The sequence below is a fragment of the Mytilus edulis genome, chromosome 4, assembly GCF_963676685.1.
Source record: "Mytilus edulis chromosome 4, xbMytEdul2.2, whole genome shotgun sequence".
Lineage (NCBI taxonomy): Eukaryota > Metazoa > Mollusca > Bivalvia > Mytilida > Mytilidae > Mytilus > Mytilus edulis.
The window spans coordinates 42,955,451-42,979,598 of NC_092347.1; the positions used below are offsets into that span (position 1 = coordinate 42,955,451).

Here is a 24,148-nt window from a genome sequence, read left to right on the forward strand (position 1 = left end):
AACTGGACCAAATCACTACTTTACATTATAATTCATGAATCAAATTTTTTTACAGTGTAATTTTATCCCCCTTCTTGCTACTTGAGGCATAAAACATAAATAGATAAATTTGAAAGGGGTATAAAAAAAATTGACAAGTAGCACACTGTCCACAATAGGGACTATATTCGTGGACAACGAAAATCAAGGGACGATAGCTGTGTACTCGGACCAGCTTACCTATTTATTAAACTTAAATATGTTATCGTCCCAAATGTGGTTTATATATTAAGCAGTCGACATAAGATAGAAACAGCACATTTCTTATGGCAATATATATCGAGTTGGGAATCTTTGAGTTATTCGCCAACATCAGGTCAGGGGTCATCTCTAGTTAACACTGAGTACGTCGGTACTTTGATTAAATCTGTGGCCATATAATTACCTCGGTAATGAGGTACCAACTATGACAATATTTAAGAAGAAATTCACAAAACCATTATCCAAATCCAATGAAAATATGGGATACTAACATTATAGATACGAGTAGTAGATAAAAAAAGATAATAACAAAAATGAAGTTTGCATTATTTATTGTCCATCAATGAGATACATCCATCTAGGTTTTTCGGATCATCATTATTGTATCTTTCAGTGAGTATCGATTGCCTCTCCATAGTCCCCACTCGACTCCATCAGCATAAGATTCATGTGGCCCTTTGAGATAGAGGCCATTCAGGTTGCTAAGGTGACATGCATTATACCACCAACCTCCCTTGTAAGCCACTGCGCACGAACCGCCCGCTCTATCGTTATCTCTATCCTTTGTTGAGAATTTCTGGCCATTTTGCGTTGCCATACCATCTCCTAAAGATATACTTTTTGATTTACAATAGGAATTTAAATACCCCAGTCATGTTCAATTTCACAAAAACAATTGCTTTGTTAACTATGCTAAAATATGTTCGAATGTAATAGAATATTTTGATATAATAATTACATGACGTACGTTTTTGCTGAAATATGAAAAAAATTTCTGGCTGAATTAGATATAAAAACAAAGAGATAAGGATGTTGGCAAATGAAATATTAAGTATTTATCATAGATCAAAGCAACTATATGTCAGCATACGCCTATAGAACATGAGCAAATCCCACTGCTATATAGTTATTAAAATTAATAAAAGGTCATCGACGGCAAAATGAAAAAAAAACACTAATAGCTTGATTTATGCTATAACATATACGAATACAGTTATAACAGATAAAACCAACGACAACTGCTAGGTAAGGGGACATGTGGGTGCTCTATCGTCCTGCTTAACTTCTTAAACAAACTCTTTATATGGTCTCTCCTTTTTGCTAACTAACTTTGGGAAATCCTTTGCAGCCGAAACATATGTAAGTAACATTAAAATTAGAAAAAAATGACCGTTAAAAAGTTTTTCGTATATCATAGAGCTAAATCTATTTGAATCAAGTCCATATAAACGATTGGTAATCGTGTGAAATAAATTTCTTTGAAAATGAGAAAATAAATTTAAATATAGTATTACACTTCAGATCTGCAAAGTTATGTTAGATATAACATAATCGAACATGTTTGTCCTTTCATCAAATTGGGAGCTAAAGAAGAAAAATAAATAACAATATGGCTTCGTCATACTATCCATAATTCTAAAATTTCAGAAAAAAGTCTTACCTGCGTCACCAGAATAACCACCAACATCCAAAACATAACCAGAAATTTCGCTACCAACACTGAATTTCTCATACAGTGCATACTTTCGGTTGTTTTCGAAGTCTTCCAGATCAATCCTCAATTTGTATTTACCGTGAGAGGTAACTTGGTGCAGATGCTCATTACCTAATATATAAATTTAATAAAGTTGAAATGTACTATTAATGACATATCTTTTAAATATTCATGGTTTACTATTTGGGAAACTAGGAGTTAATGTTTCTGTAAAATTTATTCAAAATGTGTATAAACTATTAACTTGTGATGTTAAAGCAGTACAGAATAGCAGATAAAACTTAAATACCAGAAAAAAGCATAATTTAAAAACATAACGCACAGTCAAAATTGCGTCGTATGAAAGCGTCACAGAAAAAAAAAGATAAAATAGCCTTTCGAGATTTTATAATTATTTAAACTAACATACCCATACCAACCAATACAGTATACAAATAATATGCACAGTAACAGTGATGAAATACAATAAATAAAAGCGAACTTTATAGTGTTTTTCAAAGTTTAAATAAACAACTTATCATAAAAAAAAATATGATAAAATACGCGATATAAGCAACATTATAATGATTTACAACCTTTAAGAATTGGTCAAGCTATGAAGAAGAATCTAAAAGTCATTTCTTATATTTGGTACCTTTATGAGTAACATGATATAGTACATTTAATGAACCATTGCAACTCACAAATAAAAGTCTATATATATGTATACATGAAAAAGTATTCATTACCCAACCAAAATTCTTCATTCTGGTTACCAAAGCCTTCTTTATAAGTGGCCCAGTCTCTATAGAAATAAGTCTTTCCGTTCATTCTTCGTTGAAAAACCTGAAAATAACAACAATATATGTACATATAAATGTAAAATTTATTTTGAATTCATCAACGCTGTGGAAAATGTAATATCGTTCAATTAACAAAGTACAAAAAGTATTTGGTGTGTTGTTAAAATAATAATAATAATAATAATAATAATAATAATAATAATAATAATAATAATAATAATAATAATAATAATAATAATAATAATAATAATAATAATAATAATAATAATAATAATAATAATAATAATAATAATAATAATAATAATAATAATAATAATAATAATAATAATAATGTAAAACTAGAATTAAAAGGTCTTTTTCTCCATGGTGAATGACTTGATTCATAGTTTCTTTGTAAACATTATTTTAATTTTACCTTTCTATTATAGTATTTTAATTTTTTTAATTAATTTGTTAATTTATTCATCTATTGGATTTGTTTCATATAGTAATCCCTTCAAACTCACAGTCCAGCCCCCGCCATGTTTCTCCATTTCACAGAAAACTTTGAAACCACATTTTCTACCAGGGAAGATCTTGTAAATTCCACTTTTACATGTTGCTTTGTCCAGATCACGACAGTCAGTTGGTTTTTTTACTGAAAATATATAAATATTGCAAAACACGCGACTTCTTTTCCAAAGTTTGATGAAAATGCTTAGGTAATACATTATGTACTTAGCTTTCAAGAAATCGGTATTGATAATATGAATCTAAAACATAGATATTCGACATAAACACTTTATAGACAAACAAATAAATGATTACTATCGTATAATAAGATCAGTTATATTGCAATGAATTATTTATATGGCTTTCATACCTATGCATGAGGATCTAGGTTCTTCATTAGCACCATCATCTTCTGTTTTGCATGCACAATTGTCAGATAGCACCTCAACGACTTTGTTCGCTATTTCAACAGCTACAAAATGATTATTTATTTTACATTATGAAAGTTAGTTAAATCATGGTCAAATTGGTATTATTATGGATTTGGCTTTTTATTTAGTTTAGCCATTACTAAGTAATATAATTATTCATATCACAGTGCTTGCTTTTTATATCATGTTTTCTTCGATAGGGAGTTTCTGCTAACAATGAAGCTCTTACACCAAGAAGTTCAAATCATCCCAGGCTTTCGAAAATTTACATTTATTTTTTTTTAATGGCGTTGTCATTTTATTTTCGACGTATGAATTTGAATGTCCCTGCGGTATCTTTCGCCCTAATTTTAACAACAACAGATGAAATGAAACTGAGGAAATAATTTTGAAAAGAAGACAAATAGAAAAAATCTTAAATTGTCTAATTACTTCTTTTTAACTTATCCAAAAGAAAAAGAATAAATTAATATAATTTAAGAATAGCATACCAGATGGGCAGTCCTTCCCTGTAGTCGATTCTGCAAAATTAATTCCCATTAAGAAAATCATGATCAGTGAAATGGCTGTATAAAGAACCATCTTGATGTCTTAAATATGCATTTCCAAAGTTTGATAACCTTGTAAGAAATATCGTTTATATAAATGGACTGTAAATTGATTTTTACAAGGTGTTACCTTTTTGGCAAGTATAATTTATATTCCTTCCTTGTATTCTGTTTATATGACAAATAACGAAATGGATATATGTATTGTAAATTTATGCTTACGAATGTTTTCTACTCTATTTCAAAATAACAAGCTTTTAAAAAACACAATTATACATTGATAGTATATGAAAAAAAACTAAAAAAAAGAAGGGTCAATTTGCTTGTTTTCGAGATTTAAATCATTGAAAATTTGACGGGAAATAATTCTCTCAAAACTGTTCATACATTTAACATTGGCAATCTTTTTCTTGAAACTCTTATGAAAAAATAACAATTTTTTTTAATTATATTTAAACTATATGTAATAAAATAATGAAAAGAAAGTAGGGGTTAGTGGAGATTTTTTTAATGGCCCTACATGAATAAATAAAGGCAACAGTAGTATACCGCTGTTCAAACTCATAAATCCATGGACAAAAAACAAAATCGGGGTAACAATCTAAAACTGAAGGGAAACGCATAAATATAAGAGGAGAACAACGACAAAACACTACAATGTAACTAACACACACAGAAACGGACCAAGCATCAGACAAAATCCCACGAGAATAACAAATATAACATCAAAACCAAATACATGAATTTGGGATAGACAAGTACCGTGACACGTCTTATCGCAATGTCAATTTACACTCAAAAATAAGAGAAAACAAACGACGCAACGTTAAATTGTAACACACACAGAAACGAACTATAATATGAAGGATTCTGAATATTAAGCAAATAGCAAACATTAATAAACAGGAGGAGCGAACATCTTTTAGATGAATAATGCTAGATAAGCTTCATAAAAAACCATATACAGAGAGTTCATCGTCAAAGTGATTTAGGTGACAGATAATTTATTTTTTCAAATATAAAGGAAAGTGCAAATAATTTACGAAATTAATATATATATTTCACCCATCTTAGTTTGCAATGGTCACAATATTTTCGCTTCGTTTTAAATTTTCGGCACCGAATGACAGTAATTTATCCGGAAAGCGCCAAAGGTCAGAGTAACAATGGATAAAAAGTTATACGTAGCAAAAACTTGATGTTGAGCTCATAAAGGATCCTTACATATGGAGTCCACTTTTTTAAAATTTCAGCATTTAATTTTGTACAGTCATGTAGAGTGTATATTTATTAAGGTATTCAAAATAAGATAAACGGTACAAAATGTTGGTGAACTAGATGCAAATTTCGACAACTAATGTTTGTTCAGTGATGTCCGAGGCCAAAATATTTCAGTACGCCAAAACGTTATACAAACGTAAAAGGTAAACATTTACATTGATATTAGAATATTTTCGTTTTAAGGTAGCCAATTAAGTTGTGTGTCTACAATATTTATGCATATTTTGTCTAAAACCGAATTCGCATGAGAAAAAACCACACCAGTTTATTGGAATTGTAAGATTTGATGAACTTGAAATTTACTGACGAAATGTCTCACTTAATAGATGCAATATACAAAAGAAAAACAGCCCATAGGTCAAACAGAGATCGACTTAAAATCATGACAAAAAAACGAAAATTGACAAAAAGATAAACAAATGAGTTCCGAAGACAATAAAATAAAACACTAAAAACTGATAGCACGAAAGTAATCCAACACTGAAAGTTATAGTGGATGCTCCGGAAGCGTATACATTAAATAGTACCAATACGGAAGCGCTGTCTAATGGGTTACACGGGAATACAATAAACATTTGTGCAATGATAGGCAAATGAATAATCTGGTCATTGCATAAGAATAATAATCTTATTACTGACCAATTTATTCAAAGATCTTCCCTGGAGTGCGCTTATAAAATCGACTTAAAACAAAAATAAATGGTCTCAATGGCAACATGACGAGTGTCATATGTGGAGCAAGATTGCTTACCCTTTCGGAGCTACTGATATCACCCCTAGTTTTTGGTGGGGTTCATGTAACTTAGTCTTTAGTTTTCTATGTTGTGTCTTGTGTAATATTATTTGTCTGTTTGTCTTTTTCTTTTTTAGCCATTTCGCTGTCAGTTGATTTTTCGATCTATGAGTTTGATTGTTCTTTTGGTATCTTCCTCCCCTCTTTTCTATTTCTTACATCTGTGTTCTTTCGTCCACTTAATTTTATAACAAATGGGTAAAGATACATCACGTACCTTAAACTCCATTATCAAGATTCAATTTGGATACTTCTTTATCCTCCTCATTCCGTTACCCATTTGATCTATAAGGCGACGAAGGTTGACAATTTTGTGTTGAAAATAAAATCTCCAAAAAACACTATTTTTCTTATTTCAACTTACCTTTAACATCAGATAATTTATTATATCCGAATATTTTATAAAATATATTAAAGGTCAAAGATACATAATTGACTTTGAACAAAGTGCTCGCTATTCAATTTCAACGGTCTCAATGCAGAGAGTTCGGGCAGCAAAATATCCACACGATTTTCGTAAATATGAAATCTTATGGAGTGTTAACAAGTACAGCCGAAAAAGGAACCAAACTGGATCCTAACTTTTAATTTGATGCTTGTCTTAATGAAAAAATATTTCTATTCGCTATTTTGAAATCGTTTGATTTTGTCAATTTTTATGGACTTCACCTTTTTTAAATTTGTCTTGAATTTCACTATTTCGTCATACTTTTTTTTTAACTTATAAAATTGAGAATGGAAATGGGAAATGTGTCAAAGAGACAACAACCCGACCATAGAGCAGACAACAGCAGAAGGTCACCAACAGTGATAATGAACGCCATACTAAACTCCGAATTGTACACAAGAAACTAAAGGTTAAAATAAAACAAGACTAACAAAGGCAAGAGGCTCCTGACTTGGGACAGACGCAAAAATGCAGCGCGGTTAAACATGTTTGTGAGATCTCAACCCTCCCCCTACACCTCTAGCCAACGCAGAAAAGTAAACGTATGTATTCATGTAATACAAACCTAAAATGATTTCTTTTAGATCGAAATATTACCATAATACTGTTTGGTGAAAAAAAACTGACAATATAGGTGGAATTTGGGTACTCTCATGTTAGCAACTTCACAACTACAAATTTATTTTCATGACCAAAATAAAAAAAGTACAAACCTAAAGGCAATAAAATGCTTCGCCATGCACAGCCTGATACGACCACAGAAGTAATTTCATTTTTCATATAAAAAACACGAATTTTTTTATGTCGGTTGAAATCTAACATATTTTAATATGGGACCCTTCAAACTTCAATATGGACTAATTTGAAAACAGGTATCAGGTGAACCCAAACATTTCTATTCAGCAGAAGTCTCTAACTACATCTCCATATGATATTGATAGTATTAAGTCCTACAAAAATATTGAAAATGTGTACATTTATTTTTTTCCTAGCTTCTCTCATGTGAAAGCAGTACCTTTATGGTCACTATTTATGTGTTGCGTCTAAATAAGAATTGTAACACTTTATAGTGACTGAACAGGTTAAACAAATACTTCAAAAGAAACAGAAAAAGAAGACAACTTGGAACAGCACCAGCCATGCCAGTATATGTATGAATAAAAACTCAGATCAGAATAGCATGGACAATATGTTAGTTATATCCTTGTGAATATATAGTGAGGAAAGTTATCAATAATTCTGCAGATAATACTGCTGTAATTTCATCAAGTGTTTTGTACATTTTCTGTTAAAATTTTCACACAATCAGTGAAACATTCAAAAAGGCTAAACTTAAATTTTATTACTGAAAGTTTCAAACAATGACAAGTGTTTTATTTACCAAATAACTCATGTGTTTCTGTGAGAAAAAAATCATGTGCAATTTTAGGAATTAAAGGGAAAGAAGATCCTTTTGCCTCGCACTGGAGCATGTCAATTGTGAATATACTTACCAAATATATTTGTTGATCATGATACTCATGTCGACATAATGAACAAGTACACATCATAGGAAAAATGCACAAATTACAGATAAAATAATTAAAACGTCCTATTTTGTGTGCATCTCCTGCCAAATCAGTATTTGTTGCATCTATATATACTAGATGGGTATAATCAATGTAAATATGGTAAATTTTTAAAGGAAAACCAAAAGTTTTGATAAAAAACACCCCTGACAATGGTGTACCATAACCCCAAAATCAATTCTAATCTTCCTTTTGTGTATTGAACCTTCTAGTCTAATTTCATAGAGATCCATTCACTTATACTAAAGTTATTGTCTTGAAACCAAATGTGTCTTCTTGAAAACAACTACGACAGTATTAAGCATTATTCAATAGCAAATTTTGACATGCTTGTATTTCCCATTTCCATCCTCAATTTTATTTTGCTGTCATATAAAAACTTGAAAAGTGAGCTAACAAAACAAAAAAGTATGCAAGAAATGTCATAAAACTGACTCTGAATTAGGACATGAAATTGATGTACAACTAACAAACTGAAGATGATCAGGAATATGAGTGGTTTTTCGTTCGAGTCAGATTTTTTCCACTGAACCCCTTAATCGCTATCAATTAAAATTATTTAGTCAAAATTTAACACTAGTATTAAGGTTTATCATAACAAATTGGCAAATACAGTCGTATTATCACCCAACTAGAGGCTCTCAAGAGCCTGTGTCGCTCACCTTGGTTTATGTGCATATTAAACAATGGACACAGATAAATTCATGACAAAATTGTGTTTTGGTGATCATGATGTGTTTGATGATCTTACTTTACTGGACTTTCTTCTTGCTACAATTATCTCTATATCTATAATGAACTTGGCCCAGTAATCACAGTGGAAAATATTTTCTAAAAATTTACAAAAATTTACAAAGATTTATGAAAATTGTTAAAAAATGACTATAAAGGGCAATAACTCCTTAAGTTTTCTCGTTTGAATTGTTTTACATTGTCATTTCGAGTCCTTTTATAGCTGATAATTGGGTATTGGCTTTGCTCATTGTTGATGGCAATATGGTGACCTGTAATTATTAATGTCTGTGTCATTTGTGTCTCTTGTGGAGAATTGTCTCATTGGCAATCATACCACATCTTTTTTTTTATGTATTTGATTACTATTTGTATGGTTCTATTTATATTATTTTGTGGTGAATCATCAGTATCATTAGTAAAAAATTTTGTTAAAATGTTCCTCAGATTAGAATACATTTATTGGTTTTTAGTAATGACAATGCCTGACATGATGCTTGGGCTAGATGATCTAGGAAGTAAACCTTTGTGCTGATTTTTATCAATTCTTTGATAATATCTCCTCCACATCCGGTCGAAGCAAAGAAATTTTTTGACCAATATGACAATGATTTCACCAAAAGAACCTTTGTGAGCATGCTTCAAAGACTCATAACTGCTCCAAAGTAATCTGATAGAATTTCAAGCTTGTCAAGTGGATAGTATCAACAGCTACTTAATTAGTCTTAATATGTCCAAATATCTACAAAGTAATAGTATTCAAAAGGTTATGCAAAATTATTCTCTCGTCATTTTTTGTTTGTTATATGGATACAAATATATAAGTGATACATGTACCAATACAGAATTTGTTGTAGTATGAAAGTGTAGTAATTAATATTTACTGTAACAATGTTAATTCACACAAATTAAGAAATAAACAAATGAATGAAAAATGTTGAACAGGTACAATGAAATATAGTTTTAGAAATCGATTAGGCCAGACAGGCCTTATAATTTTTTTTAAACATTAAAATGTAGGACCATTTACACCCAGGACCGAGTCATCAGTAGGCAATAGGTGTATTAAAACAACCTAGCATCATATTGCTAGTAGCGGGGGTAGCCTTGTCGGGTAAATTTGGTCTTTTTTTTTAAATTTGGTCAATGGATATACATTTGTATAATGTTTGGTTCAAGTCGAAATATAATGCTTTTATCTCCCTATTACTTACATTGTACATAGAGGTGATACTTCTTTGACAAATCCTTGTACATGAGAGTGAGAGTTGTCTGTCAAATTTTTATTTCACATTAAAGAATGAATTGCATAACAATGAACTGAGCTCAAAGCAAAGTACTTTAATAATACCCTTAGACAAAGAGCTAAATCCAGTGATATACTTTGTACTACAGGTCCTTCATAACATATATCGACCAAAACCATATCTCAATAACATGCCATACTACATGGTTGGATGAGAAGTCCTGAAAAAGACATGATTTTTTGTTATCGTATGTTAAGTATATATGCACAGGTTAAAACTTTCTTGTAGTATAATCATTCAGTATCTAGCAACTATCAATTTGCTTCATGCACAAATTGATATAGGTTGAGTGCCCCTCTGTTGGAAATAAGAACACACCTCCACCTAATTTCAGTCAACTGATAAACAAACATTCAAAACTATAAAATGTTATCCACGACTTGTCAGTGTCTACCCGGTATTTACCATTGCCACTGATTCAGTGATATATGTACACATAATTATATACATGTAAGACTAAAATTTTAAAGTACATATATAAGACTAAAACTGACATTCGGTCTTTACTGAAAACTTTATTCCCCAAGTTATTTTCAAATCTGACTTAATGATAAAATAAGATTCCATATCTACATGTACAACCAATGAAAATCAAATATCCCTCTAATAGACTAGCATTAAAATCCCAGTTTTCTAAAAAGTTAGCTAGGTGGAACCTAAAACTGAAAAATTTCAAACAATGTATATTAAAGATATCAAATGCATGTACATGTAATAATATAAATTTTCCAAAATTCACTATATTTTTCTTTTTTTGTGTCTTCTGTTCGAGACTGTATATTGACCTCTAGATGTCTTTCAATTACATTCAGTTTGGTGTGGGTTGATGTTTGATTGTTGTACATATTAAAACCAGATTCTCCACAGGGTGCAGCTTAATACGACTGCAGAGGTCGAACCCTGAACAGTTTGGGAACCCCAAGAATTCAATTTTTGAAGAAATCTAATAAAGTTCAGTTTAGAACCCTTTAGACCTTAATGACGTAGACCAATTTAAAAAAAAATGTCAAGATTCTAAATGCATGGTTAGATTCAGCATTTCAAGGAGTTCCAATAATTCAATTTTTGATGAAATCAAACAAAGTTTAATTTCAAACCCTTATGGCCTCTATTTCCTAAACTGTTGGGACCAAAACTCCCAAAATCAATCCCAACCTTACGTTTGAGGTTATTAACCTTGTCTTTATTTGTCATTGATTTCTATTCACTTATAGTAAAGTTATTGTGAGAAAACCAAGAAAAATGCTTATTTGGGCCCTTTTAGTTTTAGTGCCCTTAATTCCTTAACTGTTCGGACCAAAACTCCAAAAATCAATCCTAACCTTCCTATTGTGGTTATTAACCTTGTGTTTAAATTTCATTGATTTCTATTCACTTATACTTAATTGTGCGTCAAACCAAGAAAAATGCTTATTCTGGCCCTTTTTTGGCCCGTAATTCCTAAACTATTGGGACCCAGCCCCCAAAATCATACATTAGTATACAGCCTTCAAAAATGGGGAAAACTGTCCCGATATGAAAAATATACCCTCCCCCTCCCCTAAAAATGAGATATTTTAAGGCTTTAAAATAAGTAAAAGATGTAGCCTTTTAAACTTATAAAGGGTGTGTGTGTTTGGGGTGAAGGGGGGTCATTACCATAGGAACAACTTTTCTAAAAGATGATTCCACTTATTTTCCATGAATAATAAATATTGAAGTGTATCTCAGGCATCTATCTCATGGGAACAGACTATTGTATTGAATCGGTACATCTATACATTTTTGTTTAGGGTCACTCGAAATCGATTTTTTGGCCTCTCTTATCGACGTCCAATTTTTAGCTTCTCGAATTGCCGTCCGGTTTACATGGTTTATGGCCATATGCAAAGATCCAAGCGCCGAGATATTTGGCCTGACATGCTGCATTATATGGAAATGTCGAAAACAAATGAACAACACCGAAAAGGGTTAAACATGTTATAACAGAACAGAAATTTGATTGTCCAGAGAGATGTAAAGACAGTTCTAGGTCAATATTTTCAAAACCAAAACAAACATTTACTGTATGGTAATATAAAATATATGTATTATTTTTCTAAATTTATTACCGATGTTTACAGGTTGTCACATCAATTTTTAAGTATTTTAAGAGATTATTGAAAAACAAAACAATGAGATGTGTGATTTTAAATGGGACAATTATGCATTGATGTCAGCAATTAAAAACAATTGGAACTGAAAACTACCCGTCTTTCTTATAACATAACAATTTCAAAAACAGAAATGACAGGCATAAACCAACAACCACTAGACTACAGGCACATAAGATATTTGGCATGTTTTGAGCGTGTAACCCTTTTGAACAGTTGGGTAACAGCACAACATAAAAGCATAATGCCAATTTATTTTGTATATATGTTAATTTTCACTGCATGTTAAAAACTATAAATTTGTTGAAAAATATCTGTGTCCAAATTATAATACTCTCAAACCAGTTGGCTTTACTTCTTTATTTTGTCCATTGTTGAAGAATGATTGTTGCCTTCTGTATATGTCGTTTTGTTTTCTTTGCCGTTCGGTCCTCATTGACATATACTCACGTCATTTATCAATATGAATAGGAATGAAATTCGTCAACGTACAACGACTTGAAGGACCTTACGATCCGCATCCTTTTCTTGATAATATTGTTTTTTTAGACAAAAACGAATTGACTTAAGCAAGTTTTAACGTCAGCTTGATTTCAAATAGTGAAAGGAGTAGGATTAGTTGGTTTCGGTTTGGTTTTTGATTTATAGTAATAGTCAGTTTGTGATTCATGAATACATAATTATTATACAAAGTGACTAAGGCACATGTAATTTAATGAAAAAATCAATCCTTTCGTTTAATGCTATTTCTTTATAGAATTCGAGAACGGTGGATAGAGCGGGTGAACGCAATTGGGCACAGCACTATTTCAATATTTAAAGCAAATAAACAGGGGCTTTAGGCGGACACAAGTGGACAGACTGTTATTTTTATATGAATAGAATTTGGTGTGGACACAGTGGATACATAAGACATAGTGTTTTTTTCAATTTGAAATAGGACACAAGTGAATACAATATATTTCTTTTTCAAAATATAAAAAAGGGGCTACAGGCGGATTCAAATGGACACAGTGACTTTCCTATTTATAATTATAAAAACAGGGGGATACTGACGAACACATATAGATACAAGTAAACACAAGACAATTTCTATATAGAATATATCAGGGCATACAATATTTTAAGTTTGTAAGTAAATTATACTCCCTTAATTCATGATAGGTACCCGCTAACGCTATCATCTTCTTATCATGAAGAAAAGAAATTTCATTCTCTTACATATAGACTTACTATTTTTTGCATGTAACCAATTAAGTAATAAAGTAGTTAAAACTCCTGGCAGCCAGGGAACAGTTGTCTTTCGCATTTATGTTGTTTATATTAACATAAATCATTATTGATCCGACAAACGAGAAAAATAGATAGTTTAAAAACGCTTTAGAGATAAGAAAGTACCTACCGTATGCATAAATTTTAACGGAATATAGTAAGCGATAATAAATACCTTGCTTACATAACACTCTATACGTTATATAGAATGGATATATAAGTGGACAAGAATTCAATTTCTATATGAAAATTTAATAATACGGCTACAGGCATAAATAGATAAAAACAATTATTTTCCTTTCTAAATTAAAGAAACCGTTGAGTAAAGCTGACACAAAAGAGGGGCGAAAGATACCAAAGGGACAGTCAAACTCATAAATCTAAAACAAACTGACAACGTCATGGCTAAAAATGAAAAAGACAAACAAACAACAGCATACACGACACAACATAGAAAACTAAAGAATAAACAACACGAACCCCACCAAAAAACTAGGGGTGATCTTAGGTGCTCCGGGAGGGTAAGCAGATCCTGCTCCACATGCGGCACCCGTCGTGTTGCTTATGTGATAACAAATCCGGTAAATAGTCTAATTCGGTAGGTCACATTCATGAAAGGGAAGGGGATTGTAGTTACGACGTAAGGAACATATCCGATATCATTTGTGAAACGGTTATTCCATAACGGTCAACCAACTCGTGATGGCGTCCGTAAAATTTACGAAGGGATGATTTCAACTTCACCAATTGGAACTCTTGGTTTAATAGCTTCCTTGTGAGCAGCAACCCTCTATCAAGAAAATCATGATAGGAAATGCAAGCACGGCATTATCGTATCAATTGGTAGATATATACCACGTATGCAGGTGCTGCTGGAATGTTGCTACTTAGAAATGGAAAGTTCACAATTGGAAAGCTGAAATCATCTCTTTTGTCGTAAAGATTTGTTTACAACCAACCCTCATTGTCAATTTCTAGATGTAAGTCAAGATATGAGGCCGACTTAACTGTATCTGTAGTATCCTTTATCTCTAGCTCGATTGGATAGATGCGTTCCACATAGTCACCAAATTTTGAATTATTTAGTGAAAGAACATCATCTATATAGCGAAAAGTAGAGTTAAAGGATATTGCTAACTTCTTATCGTTCTTCATAAGAGGTTCCTGCATGAAGTCAGCCTCATAATAATAAAGAAACAAGTCGGTAAGTAGAGGGGAACAGTTTGTTCCCATTGGAATGCCGACAGTCTGTTGAAAAACACGTCCTCCGAACGTAACAAATATATCAAGCAGCTTGATAATATCAGTTTCAGAGAATTTTTTGTTCGAATCAGAGTGATCCTTTACAAAGTAGGATTTATCCCTCCCTAAGACAAGATACTTGTATCTACGTTGGCCATTTTTTTACGAAGCAAAGCAATACCAACTCTTTCAATTTGTCTTTTAGTTTGGAATGTGGAATACAAGTGTACAGAGTAGAAAAATCAAATGTTTTAATACTGTTACAAGATGAAAGAGAGTTAGATTGTATGTACTCTAAAAGATCTTTGGAATTTTTTAGTATCCACATCTGATTCACGCCCCCTCTAGAATAGGCAGTTTCACAATAACTTTGAAGCCCTCTTTGATTGCTGATAAAATAGATGTTAATAATTTAGAAAGAGGTTTTGTGGAGCACTTGGAAGACCCAGCAATATACCATTGTTTGGATGGACACTTATGTAGTTTAGGTATCCAGTACAGATAGCAGATCCAGTTCTTCATTTTTGGTTGAAATTCCAAAGGAACACAGAACAGACCTATGATTATCCAGGATTTCCTCTTTGGTAAGTGTCGTGAGGGTATATGTTGAGTTTCCAAGTGAATTGGCAATACCTAATTCGTTTATCAAGCAGTTAATGTAATGAGTTTTACATACAAAAACGATGTTGTTTGTGGCTTTATCTGCGGGGACAACAACATATTTGTCATGGAGGTAGGATAGGTGTTTTGCAACATTTGGGTCTTTAAAGATTGACGTAGCATGGGCATTGATAGACCCATTCAGTTTATTAATTCTGATTTGTATCAACGACCTCACTGTCTTAATCCATTCGGGAAGAGTGTCTACGTCTTCCTTCTCGCGCTTAGCCCATTGCCTGGCATAATCCTCAACTGAATCCATCAAAATTTTAAAGTTGTATTTCCAATTGATGGATTTAGGCTCACGATATTTCGGACCTTTCGATAACTGAACACTACATCATTACTATCTAGAAATTAAAGACACCGTTGAGTAAAGCTGACACAAGTGAACACTACATTATTTAAGGAATGACTGTAATATTTTTTTCTGTCTATGAAGAAATAACATAAAAAATGTGGTGCACTCTGAATAACGCGCGTAGCGGGTTATTTATAGTGTGCACCACATTTTTTATGTTTTTTCGAATAGGCAGAAAAAATATTACAATCATTTCTTATAATTTAATTCTTAATTCCATTTTAAACCGGAGTAAATAATGAAAAAACGTTGATGACGTCACGGTCACATGACAAAATTATGTTTATGGGTTTATAATCAAAACGACGTCAGCCAATCAGAAGACACGTTACATCCAAAATTAAATCATAACTATATAGAAATAAAAGAAACAGGAGCTACTGGAGGGCACAATTGGCCACGTGGTGTATGAAATTGAAGAAAATAAAAGAGGGGCGTAAAAGGGGGGTATCTGCACGGACGAACGCGATATAACATTGCTTTTTCACGATGAACGAACAATAAAAAATGTCTTGCACGTTGATCTTTTTGCCGATTTCATGAAATACGGTGAATAACGAACCTTTTTTACGACTGCACGTGAAATAAAAATGGCAAAACACGTTGCACGAAAATAACCCTTTACCACCCTTATAGAGAATACAATCGGACACGACTGACAGGTTTTTTTTCCATAAAATTAAGGTAACCGGGGGATAAAACCGGATACGAGTGGACACTGTTATTTCTATATAAAAATGAGATAAACAAGAGTTACAGGCGGATACAAGTGGGCACAACGTTATGTCATTAGAAAAAATCATTTAAAAAAGGGGCTACAGGCGAAAATCACATTGGTATCTCTTTCAAAATCGATATCAAGTTGATATCGACAACTAACGTTTGTTCCAAATGTATATTTGCCTCAGTTATTTATATAGACGATCCAGTTTGTCATTGTTTATCTGTTGTCGATATTGCTGATAGCGAGTCCATATCAACATTTATTAAAAATAAATTGTTGATTTGTTTCACTCAATTTAGTTTGGCTTTTGAACACTAATCAAATTGTGATATTTAACAATTGTAAAATAAGATGGTGTACGACTTCAATTATGAGCCAACTCACAATCAGACACACATAATCTATGATGTAAACAACTTTAGGTGACCGTAAAGCCTTCGGCATTGAACAAGACTAATACCACAATGACAACGTCTTCAGGTGGGAAAACAGACATCCAGATATTTTTCTTAAAATGTAAACAAATATGGGAGACAGCAACCAAAGACAACCACCAATTTCAAAAGTACCAGAGTGACAGTTACATTGCTACTGTATTGCGGTTAAAAATGTTTTTGAGCGCTAACCATTTCCTTATTTATGGGGCAGTGGTGAAGTTCCAAACATAAATATACAAAAACAAATGTAATAATTCACTCATCAGATCGGAACGAAACAATTATAAATAGTAAAAAAGCCAAATTACAAATAAATAAATAAACCCTGTTATTTTTCCAAATATGGATAATTTCACATGTATCAAATGTTTATTGATATTTTTACTGTCTCTGAATTTTTACAGTATTTGTGAGTAACCATTTATGACCTGTCTGAATAGTTATCACATATAGCAGTACCATGTGAAAGCTAAATAACAATAGGAAATTCGTTTAAAAAACACCCCAATAAATTGAAGAAATAAAATGTCATGAATAAAATCATTTGAGAACATCATATCAACCTTAATCTAATAGGACTAAACTTAATCAGCTTAATATGCCATTGTCTAAAATCATTACCGATATCAACATAAGGTTTTGTCATGGTTATTGTCAACGAATTCGATATCTTGGTATCTATACACATGGAAAAAAAAGTATTGCAACACCAAATTGAAATTCAAATTAAAAAAACACTTTTTATTTTTTTGTTATATAAATTGTTGAAATAGAACTAGGTAAACAATATTTAAATCTCATCTGAGTTTAATCAATAAATATTGAATCGATAAGTTCTTATCTGCACATGCAGCAACTGTGCCCGTGATCAATAAAACTGATGTTTTTTATCCTCTTTGTGTTCATCACTGTCAATAACAAAGGTTATAAATGTATGTGATTGACACCTTGTAATTGGTCATCTACAACTCTCAACTGCAACAAGATGGTAGATTATCAGCATGAGAGAAGCAGGTATTTCGTTGTTAAAATTGCACGCATTATTGGTCATCACCATTCCACTATAAGTCGTCTTGAGAATACAAATCAGGCAACAAACGATGTTTAAGACCTTCCGACATCAAAATGACCTCTTATGACACCTGCTAGGGAAAATCGAGCATAAGGAAGGTTGGTCAGAAAGATAAGACCATTTCGTGAACCTTTGCTTACGAACAGACACACAGTTGCCCGTATCCTATGTAGTGCAGAGCTCGCCAAAGTTGGAAATTAGCATCGGGGAGGAAGATCCAATGTTCCATTGCATTTTTTTGTACAAAAAACACTTCCATTTGTTATCAAAATAGTAGTTAAATATACACATTTTTTCATACATTTTTTTGTTCGTTTTAATGCCAATGTTATCATTAATTATGTTTTAATATCATTTTACAATTATTTTATCATATTCCATCCAAAATAAGAGGCTGATTTTTCAAGTGTTAAAAAATCAAGGTGTTGCAATACTTTTTTCCATGTGTATATTTGATGCCGTGTCAAAATTATCATTAATGCTTTCGACATCTTGATTAGTTTGGACATGAATGACACAACGTACCTATTTATTAAACTTATATGTTATCGTCCCAAATGTGGTTTATATATTAAACAGTCGACATAAGATAGCAACTGCACATTTCTTATGGCAATATATATCGAGTTGGGAATCTTTGAGTTATTCGCCAGCAATCAGGTCAGGGGTCATATCTAGTTAACACTGAGCACGTCGGTACTTTGATTAAATGTTGGTGGTTATTCTGGTGATGCAGGTAAGACTTTTTTTCTGAACTTTTAGAATTATGGATAGTATTACAAACCCATATTGTTATTTATATTTCTTCTTTAGCTCCTAAATTGATGAAAGGACAAAAATGTTTGATTATGTTATAATCTAACATAATTTTGCAGATCTGAACTATTTTCAAAATTATATTTCTATTTTCAAAGAAATTTATTTTACACATTTCCAAGGACAACATACATTAGTTATACGTCCTTAACGTTTCCAATTGTTTATATATCTATATGGGGTTGACTCAAATAGAAAAGGTCAATGATATACGAAAACTTTTAAAAGGTCATATTTTCTTCTTAATTTTAATTTTACTTATATAAGTTTCGGTTGCAAAGGATTTCCCAAAGTTAGCTAGAAAAAAGGGTGACCATATATAGAGTTTGTTAGTTTAAGCAGGACTATATAGCATCCACATATCCCCTTTTCCAATGATTACTGTGGCCATATAATTACCTCGGTAATGAGGTACCAACTATGACAATAATTAAGAAGAAATTCACAAAACCATTATCCAAATCCAATGAAAATATGGGATACTAACATTAAAGATACGAGTAGTAGATAAAAAAAAGATAATAACAAAAATGAAGTTTGCATTATTTATTGTCCATCAATGAGATACATCCATCTAGGTTTTTCGGATCATCATTATTGTCTCTTTCAGTGAGTATTGATAGCCTCTCCATAGTCTCCAGTCGACTCCATCAGCATAAGATGCATGTGGCCCTTTGAGATAGAGGCCATTCAGGTTGCTGTAGTGACATGCATTATACCACCAAGCTCCTTTGAATACCACTGCGCATGCATCGCCCCATTTGTCGTTATCCCTATCCTTTGTTGAGAATTTCTGGCCTTTATGATTCGTCATGCCATCTCCTGAAGATATACTTTTTAATTTACAATAGGAATTTGAAAACCCCAGTCATGTCCAATTTCACAAAAACAATTGCTTTGTTAACTATGGTGCAATATGTTGAGAAGTAATAGAATATTTTGATACAATAATTAAATGACGTATATTTTTTTTTAAATATCAAATATTTTTGTCTTGCTGAATTAGATATAAAAATAAAGAGATGGAGGATGCTGGCATATGAAATATAGATCAGAGCAAATCTCACTGCTTTATAGTTATCAAAAGTAATAAAAGGTCATCGACGGCAAAATGAAAGAAAAAAAAACAACGACAACTACTGGAAAAGGGGATATGTGGATGCTATATCGTCCTGCTTAAACTAACAAACTCTATATATGGTCACCCTTTTTTCTAGCTAACTTTGGGAAATCCTTTGCAACCGAAACTTATATAAGTAAAATTAAAATTAAGAAGAAAATATGACCTTTTAAAAGTTTTCGTATATCATTGACCTTTTCTATTTGAGTCAACCCCATATAGATATATAAACAATTGGAAACGTTAAGGACGTATAACTAATATATGTTGTCCTTGGAAATGTGTAAAATAAATTTCTTTGAAAATAGAAATATAATTTTGAAAATAGTTCAGATCTGCAAAATTATGTTAGATTATAACATAATCAAACATTTTTGTCCTTTCATCAATTTAGGAGCTAAAGAAGAAATATAAATAACAATATGGGTTTGTAATACTATCCATAATTCTAAAAGTTCAGAAAAAAAGTCTTACCTGCATCACCAGAATAACCACCAACATCCAAAACATAACCAGAACTTTCGCTACCAACACTGAACTTTTCATACAAAGCATACTTCCGGTTATTCCCAAAGTCTTCCAGATCAATCCTCAGTTTATACTTTCCTTGAGAGGTAAGTTGGTGCAGATGCTCATTGCCTAATATATGATTTTGATAAAGTTGAAATGTACTACATGTATTAATGACATATCTTTTAAATATTCATGGTTATTTGGGAAACTAGGAGTTAATAACAGGACTATGACTGTTTCTGTAAAATTTATTCAAAATGTGTATAGACTATGAACTTGTGATGTTAACTTTTTATACTTTTCATCAGTGGAATAAGGAGTTACATTAAATATGTATAAAAAAGCAGTACAGAAAATCAGTCAAAACTTACATACCAGAAAAATAACTAACAAAAAAGGCATTATTTAAAAAAAAAACGCATAGTCTAAAATGCGTCGCATGTAGGCGTCACAGAAAAAATATACATGAAATAGCCTTTTAAGATTTTATAGTTATCTAAATTTATTAAAAAAAACATATCAACCAATACGGTATACAAATAATATGCACAACACCAGTGACGAGAAGAAAATAAAACACGTTTTACTGATATCAAATCATGTCGTTCTACACAGCTTCTACACTTCAATGGATATACTTCGGAATGGACACTCATGTTAAATGCAAAGTTATAAACAGTACTGAAGGACATATTTTTGTGCACTCTGTAGATTTTTTTTTAATTTTTTTTTCATAGAAATACAATAAATAAAAGCGAACCTTATAGTGTTTTTCAAAGTTTAAATAAGCAGCTAATCATAAAAATTGATAAACTACGCGATGACTTAGCACTACTATAACGATTTGCAACCTTTAAAAATTGGTCAAGCTACGAGGAAGAATCTAAAAGGTCATTTCTTATATGTGTTAAAAACAATCTTTATGAGTAACATGCTAAAGTACTTCAATGAACCATTGCAACTCACAGATAAAAACTATATATATATATATAGCCCAGGTGGTCGTGTGGTCTAGCGGGACGGCTGCAGTGCAGGCGATTTGGTGTCACAATATCACAGTAGCATGGGTTCGAATCCCGGCGAGGGAAGAACCAAAAATTTGCGAAAGCAAATTTACAGATCTAACATTGTTGGGTTGATGTTTAGACTATACATGTAAAAGTATTCATTACCCAACCAAAATTCTTCATTCTGGTTACCAAATCCTTCTTTATAAGTGGCCCAGTCTCTATAGAAATAAGTCTTTCCGTTCATTCTTCGTTGAAAAACCTGAAAATAACAACAAATAACAAGTATGTACATATAAATGTAAAATTTATTTTGAATTCATCAACGCTGTGGAAAATGTAATATCTTTTAATTTGCAAAGTACAAAAAGTCTTTGGTGTGTTGTTAAAATAAATAAATAATAATAATAATAATAATAATAATAATAATAATAATAATAATAATAATAATAATAATAATAATAATAATATAATAATAATAATAATAATAATAATAATAATAATAATAATAATAATAATAATAATAATAATAATAATAATAATAATAATAATAATAATAATAATAATAATAATAATAATAATAATAATAATAATAATAATAATATAGGGTTATTGCATGAATATTTGGGAATATTGTCCCGAGTAGAACTTTATATTGCACGAGAAGCGAGTGCAATATATGTTCTACGAGGGACAACATTCCCCAATATTCATGCAATAACCCTTTATTGTATAGCAATGTAATATTTGAAAGTAAAAATTGGTTTAAATTGAGATTTTGTCGTTGATGACGTCATGAATTTTGAAGATTAATTGCACTAGTGGAATTTATTGCACGCTAACTTTTGGTTACTTTCTGTGGGAAATATTATATTGCTATGCAATAATAATAATAATAATAATAATAATAATAATAATAATAATAATAATAATAATAATAATAATAATAATAATAATAATAATAATAATAATAATAATAATTAATTCATCTGTTTCATTTGTTTCATATAGTAATCCATTCAAACTCACAGTCCAGCCCCCGCCATGTTTCTGCATTTCACAGAAAACTTTGAAACCACATTTTCTGCCAGGGAAGATCTTGTAAATTCCACTTTTACAAGTTGCTTTGTCCAGGTCACCACAGTCAGTTGGTTTTTTTACTGAAAATATATAAATATTTCAAAACACGTGACTTCTTTTCCAAAGTATTTCAAGAAATCGGTATTGATATATGTAACTAAAACATAGATATTCGATATCAACACTTTATAGACAAACAAATAAATATTTACTATCGTATAAGATCAGTATATTGCAATGAATTATATAATGGCTTACCTATGCATGAGGATCTAGGTTCTTCATCAGCACCATCATCTTCTGTTTTGCATGCACAATTGTCAGAGAGCACCTCAACGACTTTGGTCGCTATTTCAACAGCTACAAAATAATTCGATTTCACGAAATAATTCATTTAACATTATAAAAGTTTGTCAAATCATGGTCCAATTGGTCTGATTATGAATTTGGCTTTTCACATATTGCTATTGTCAAAATGTATGTCTGAAAAGTTCAGCAAATCATATGAAATACATTTTACTTAGTTCAGCCATTAATATAATTAATGATATCACAGTGCTTGCTTTTTTATATCATGTTTTGTTCGATAGGGAGTTTCTGCTTACAATGAAGCTCTTAAACCAAGAAAATCAAATCATCCCTTCGAAAATTTTACCGACGCCATCACAGTTGGTTGACCAATGTGAGATTTCTGTCTCCACTCGAATGTGACTTAAAGAACTACACTTATCACTGGGTGTGTACGGATATTGTACATGAGTAATATATTGGTGATTTATGTGAAGCAGGTTCTGCTTAACTTTCCGGAGCACCTTCGATCACTCTAGGTTTTTTTTGTGGAGTTTGCGTTGCTCAGTCATATGTTTTCTATGTTGTGTTATGTATACTGATGTTTGTCTTTTGATCATTTTCATTTTTTGAATGGCGTTGTCAGTTTATTTTCTTCTTATGAATTTGAATGTCCCTGCGGTATCTTTCGCCCTAATTTTAACAACAACAGATGAAATGAAACGGAGGAAATAATTTTGAAAAGAAAACAAAAAGAAAAACGCTTAAATTGTCTAATTACTTCTTTTTAATTAATTCAAAAGAAAAAGAATATATTAATATAATTTAAGAATAGCATACCAGATGGGCAGTCCTTCCCTGTAGTCGATTCTGCAAAATTAATTCCCGTTAATAAAATCAGTGAAATGGCTGTATAAAGAATCATCTTGATGTCTAAAATATGCATTCCGAAAGTTTGATAACCTTATAAGAATCATCGTTTATATAAATGGACTGTAAATTGATTTTTACAAGGTGTTACCTTTTTGGCAAGTATAATTTATATTCCTTCCTTGTTATCTGTTTATATGACAAACAACGAAATGGATATGTATTGTAAAGGAGTAGGTCCGGTAAGGCCTGATTTCGGCCTCAATTTTCAACTTCATCTAACGAAAGATTTTAGACACTTTTTAAACTCCTAAGTGTCTATTTCAATTGATTCAAATAGTTTCTGGGAAAGATTTCAACTGATTATGTCTTTAAAAACGCTCCGATTCAAGATTAAATATGAAAAATCTATCAAATATGCCAAAAATCGTCACTTT

General features: G+C 31.4%; 2 protein-coding genes across 2 annotated transcripts; both read right to left on the reverse strand.

Moving 5' to 3' along the window:
• Window positions 1-555: 555 nt before the first annotated feature.
• LOC139519711 (microfibril-associated glycoprotein 4-like) lies at window positions 556-4,087 on the reverse strand. Its single transcript, XM_071311939.1, has 6 exons — window positions 3,932-4,087; window positions 3,380-3,481; window positions 3,024-3,154; window positions 2,464-2,560; window positions 1,682-1,846; window positions 556-846 (listed from the first exon to the last, which is right to left on the reverse strand). Exons 1-6 carry the CDS (start codon window positions 4,020-4,022, stop codon window positions 599-601), a joined length of 834 nt encoding a protein of 277 aa, XP_071168040.1. The 5' UTR covers window positions 4,023-4,087; the 3' UTR covers window positions 556-598.
• A 15,277-nt stretch (window positions 4,088-19,364) lies between these two features.
• On the reverse strand, window positions 19,365-23,809 carry LOC139519712 (microfibril-associated glycoprotein 4-like). The gene is made up of 6 exons (XM_071311940.1): window positions 23,682-23,809; window positions 22,812-22,913; window positions 22,503-22,633; window positions 21,639-21,735; window positions 20,428-20,592; window positions 19,365-19,655 (listed from the first exon to the last, which is right to left on the reverse strand). Exons 1-6 carry the CDS (start codon window positions 23,785-23,787, stop codon window positions 19,408-19,410), a joined length of 849 nt encoding a protein of 282 aa, XP_071168041.1. The 5' UTR covers window positions 23,788-23,809; the 3' UTR covers window positions 19,365-19,407.
• Between the last annotated feature and the right edge of the window lie 339 nt (window positions 23,810-24,148).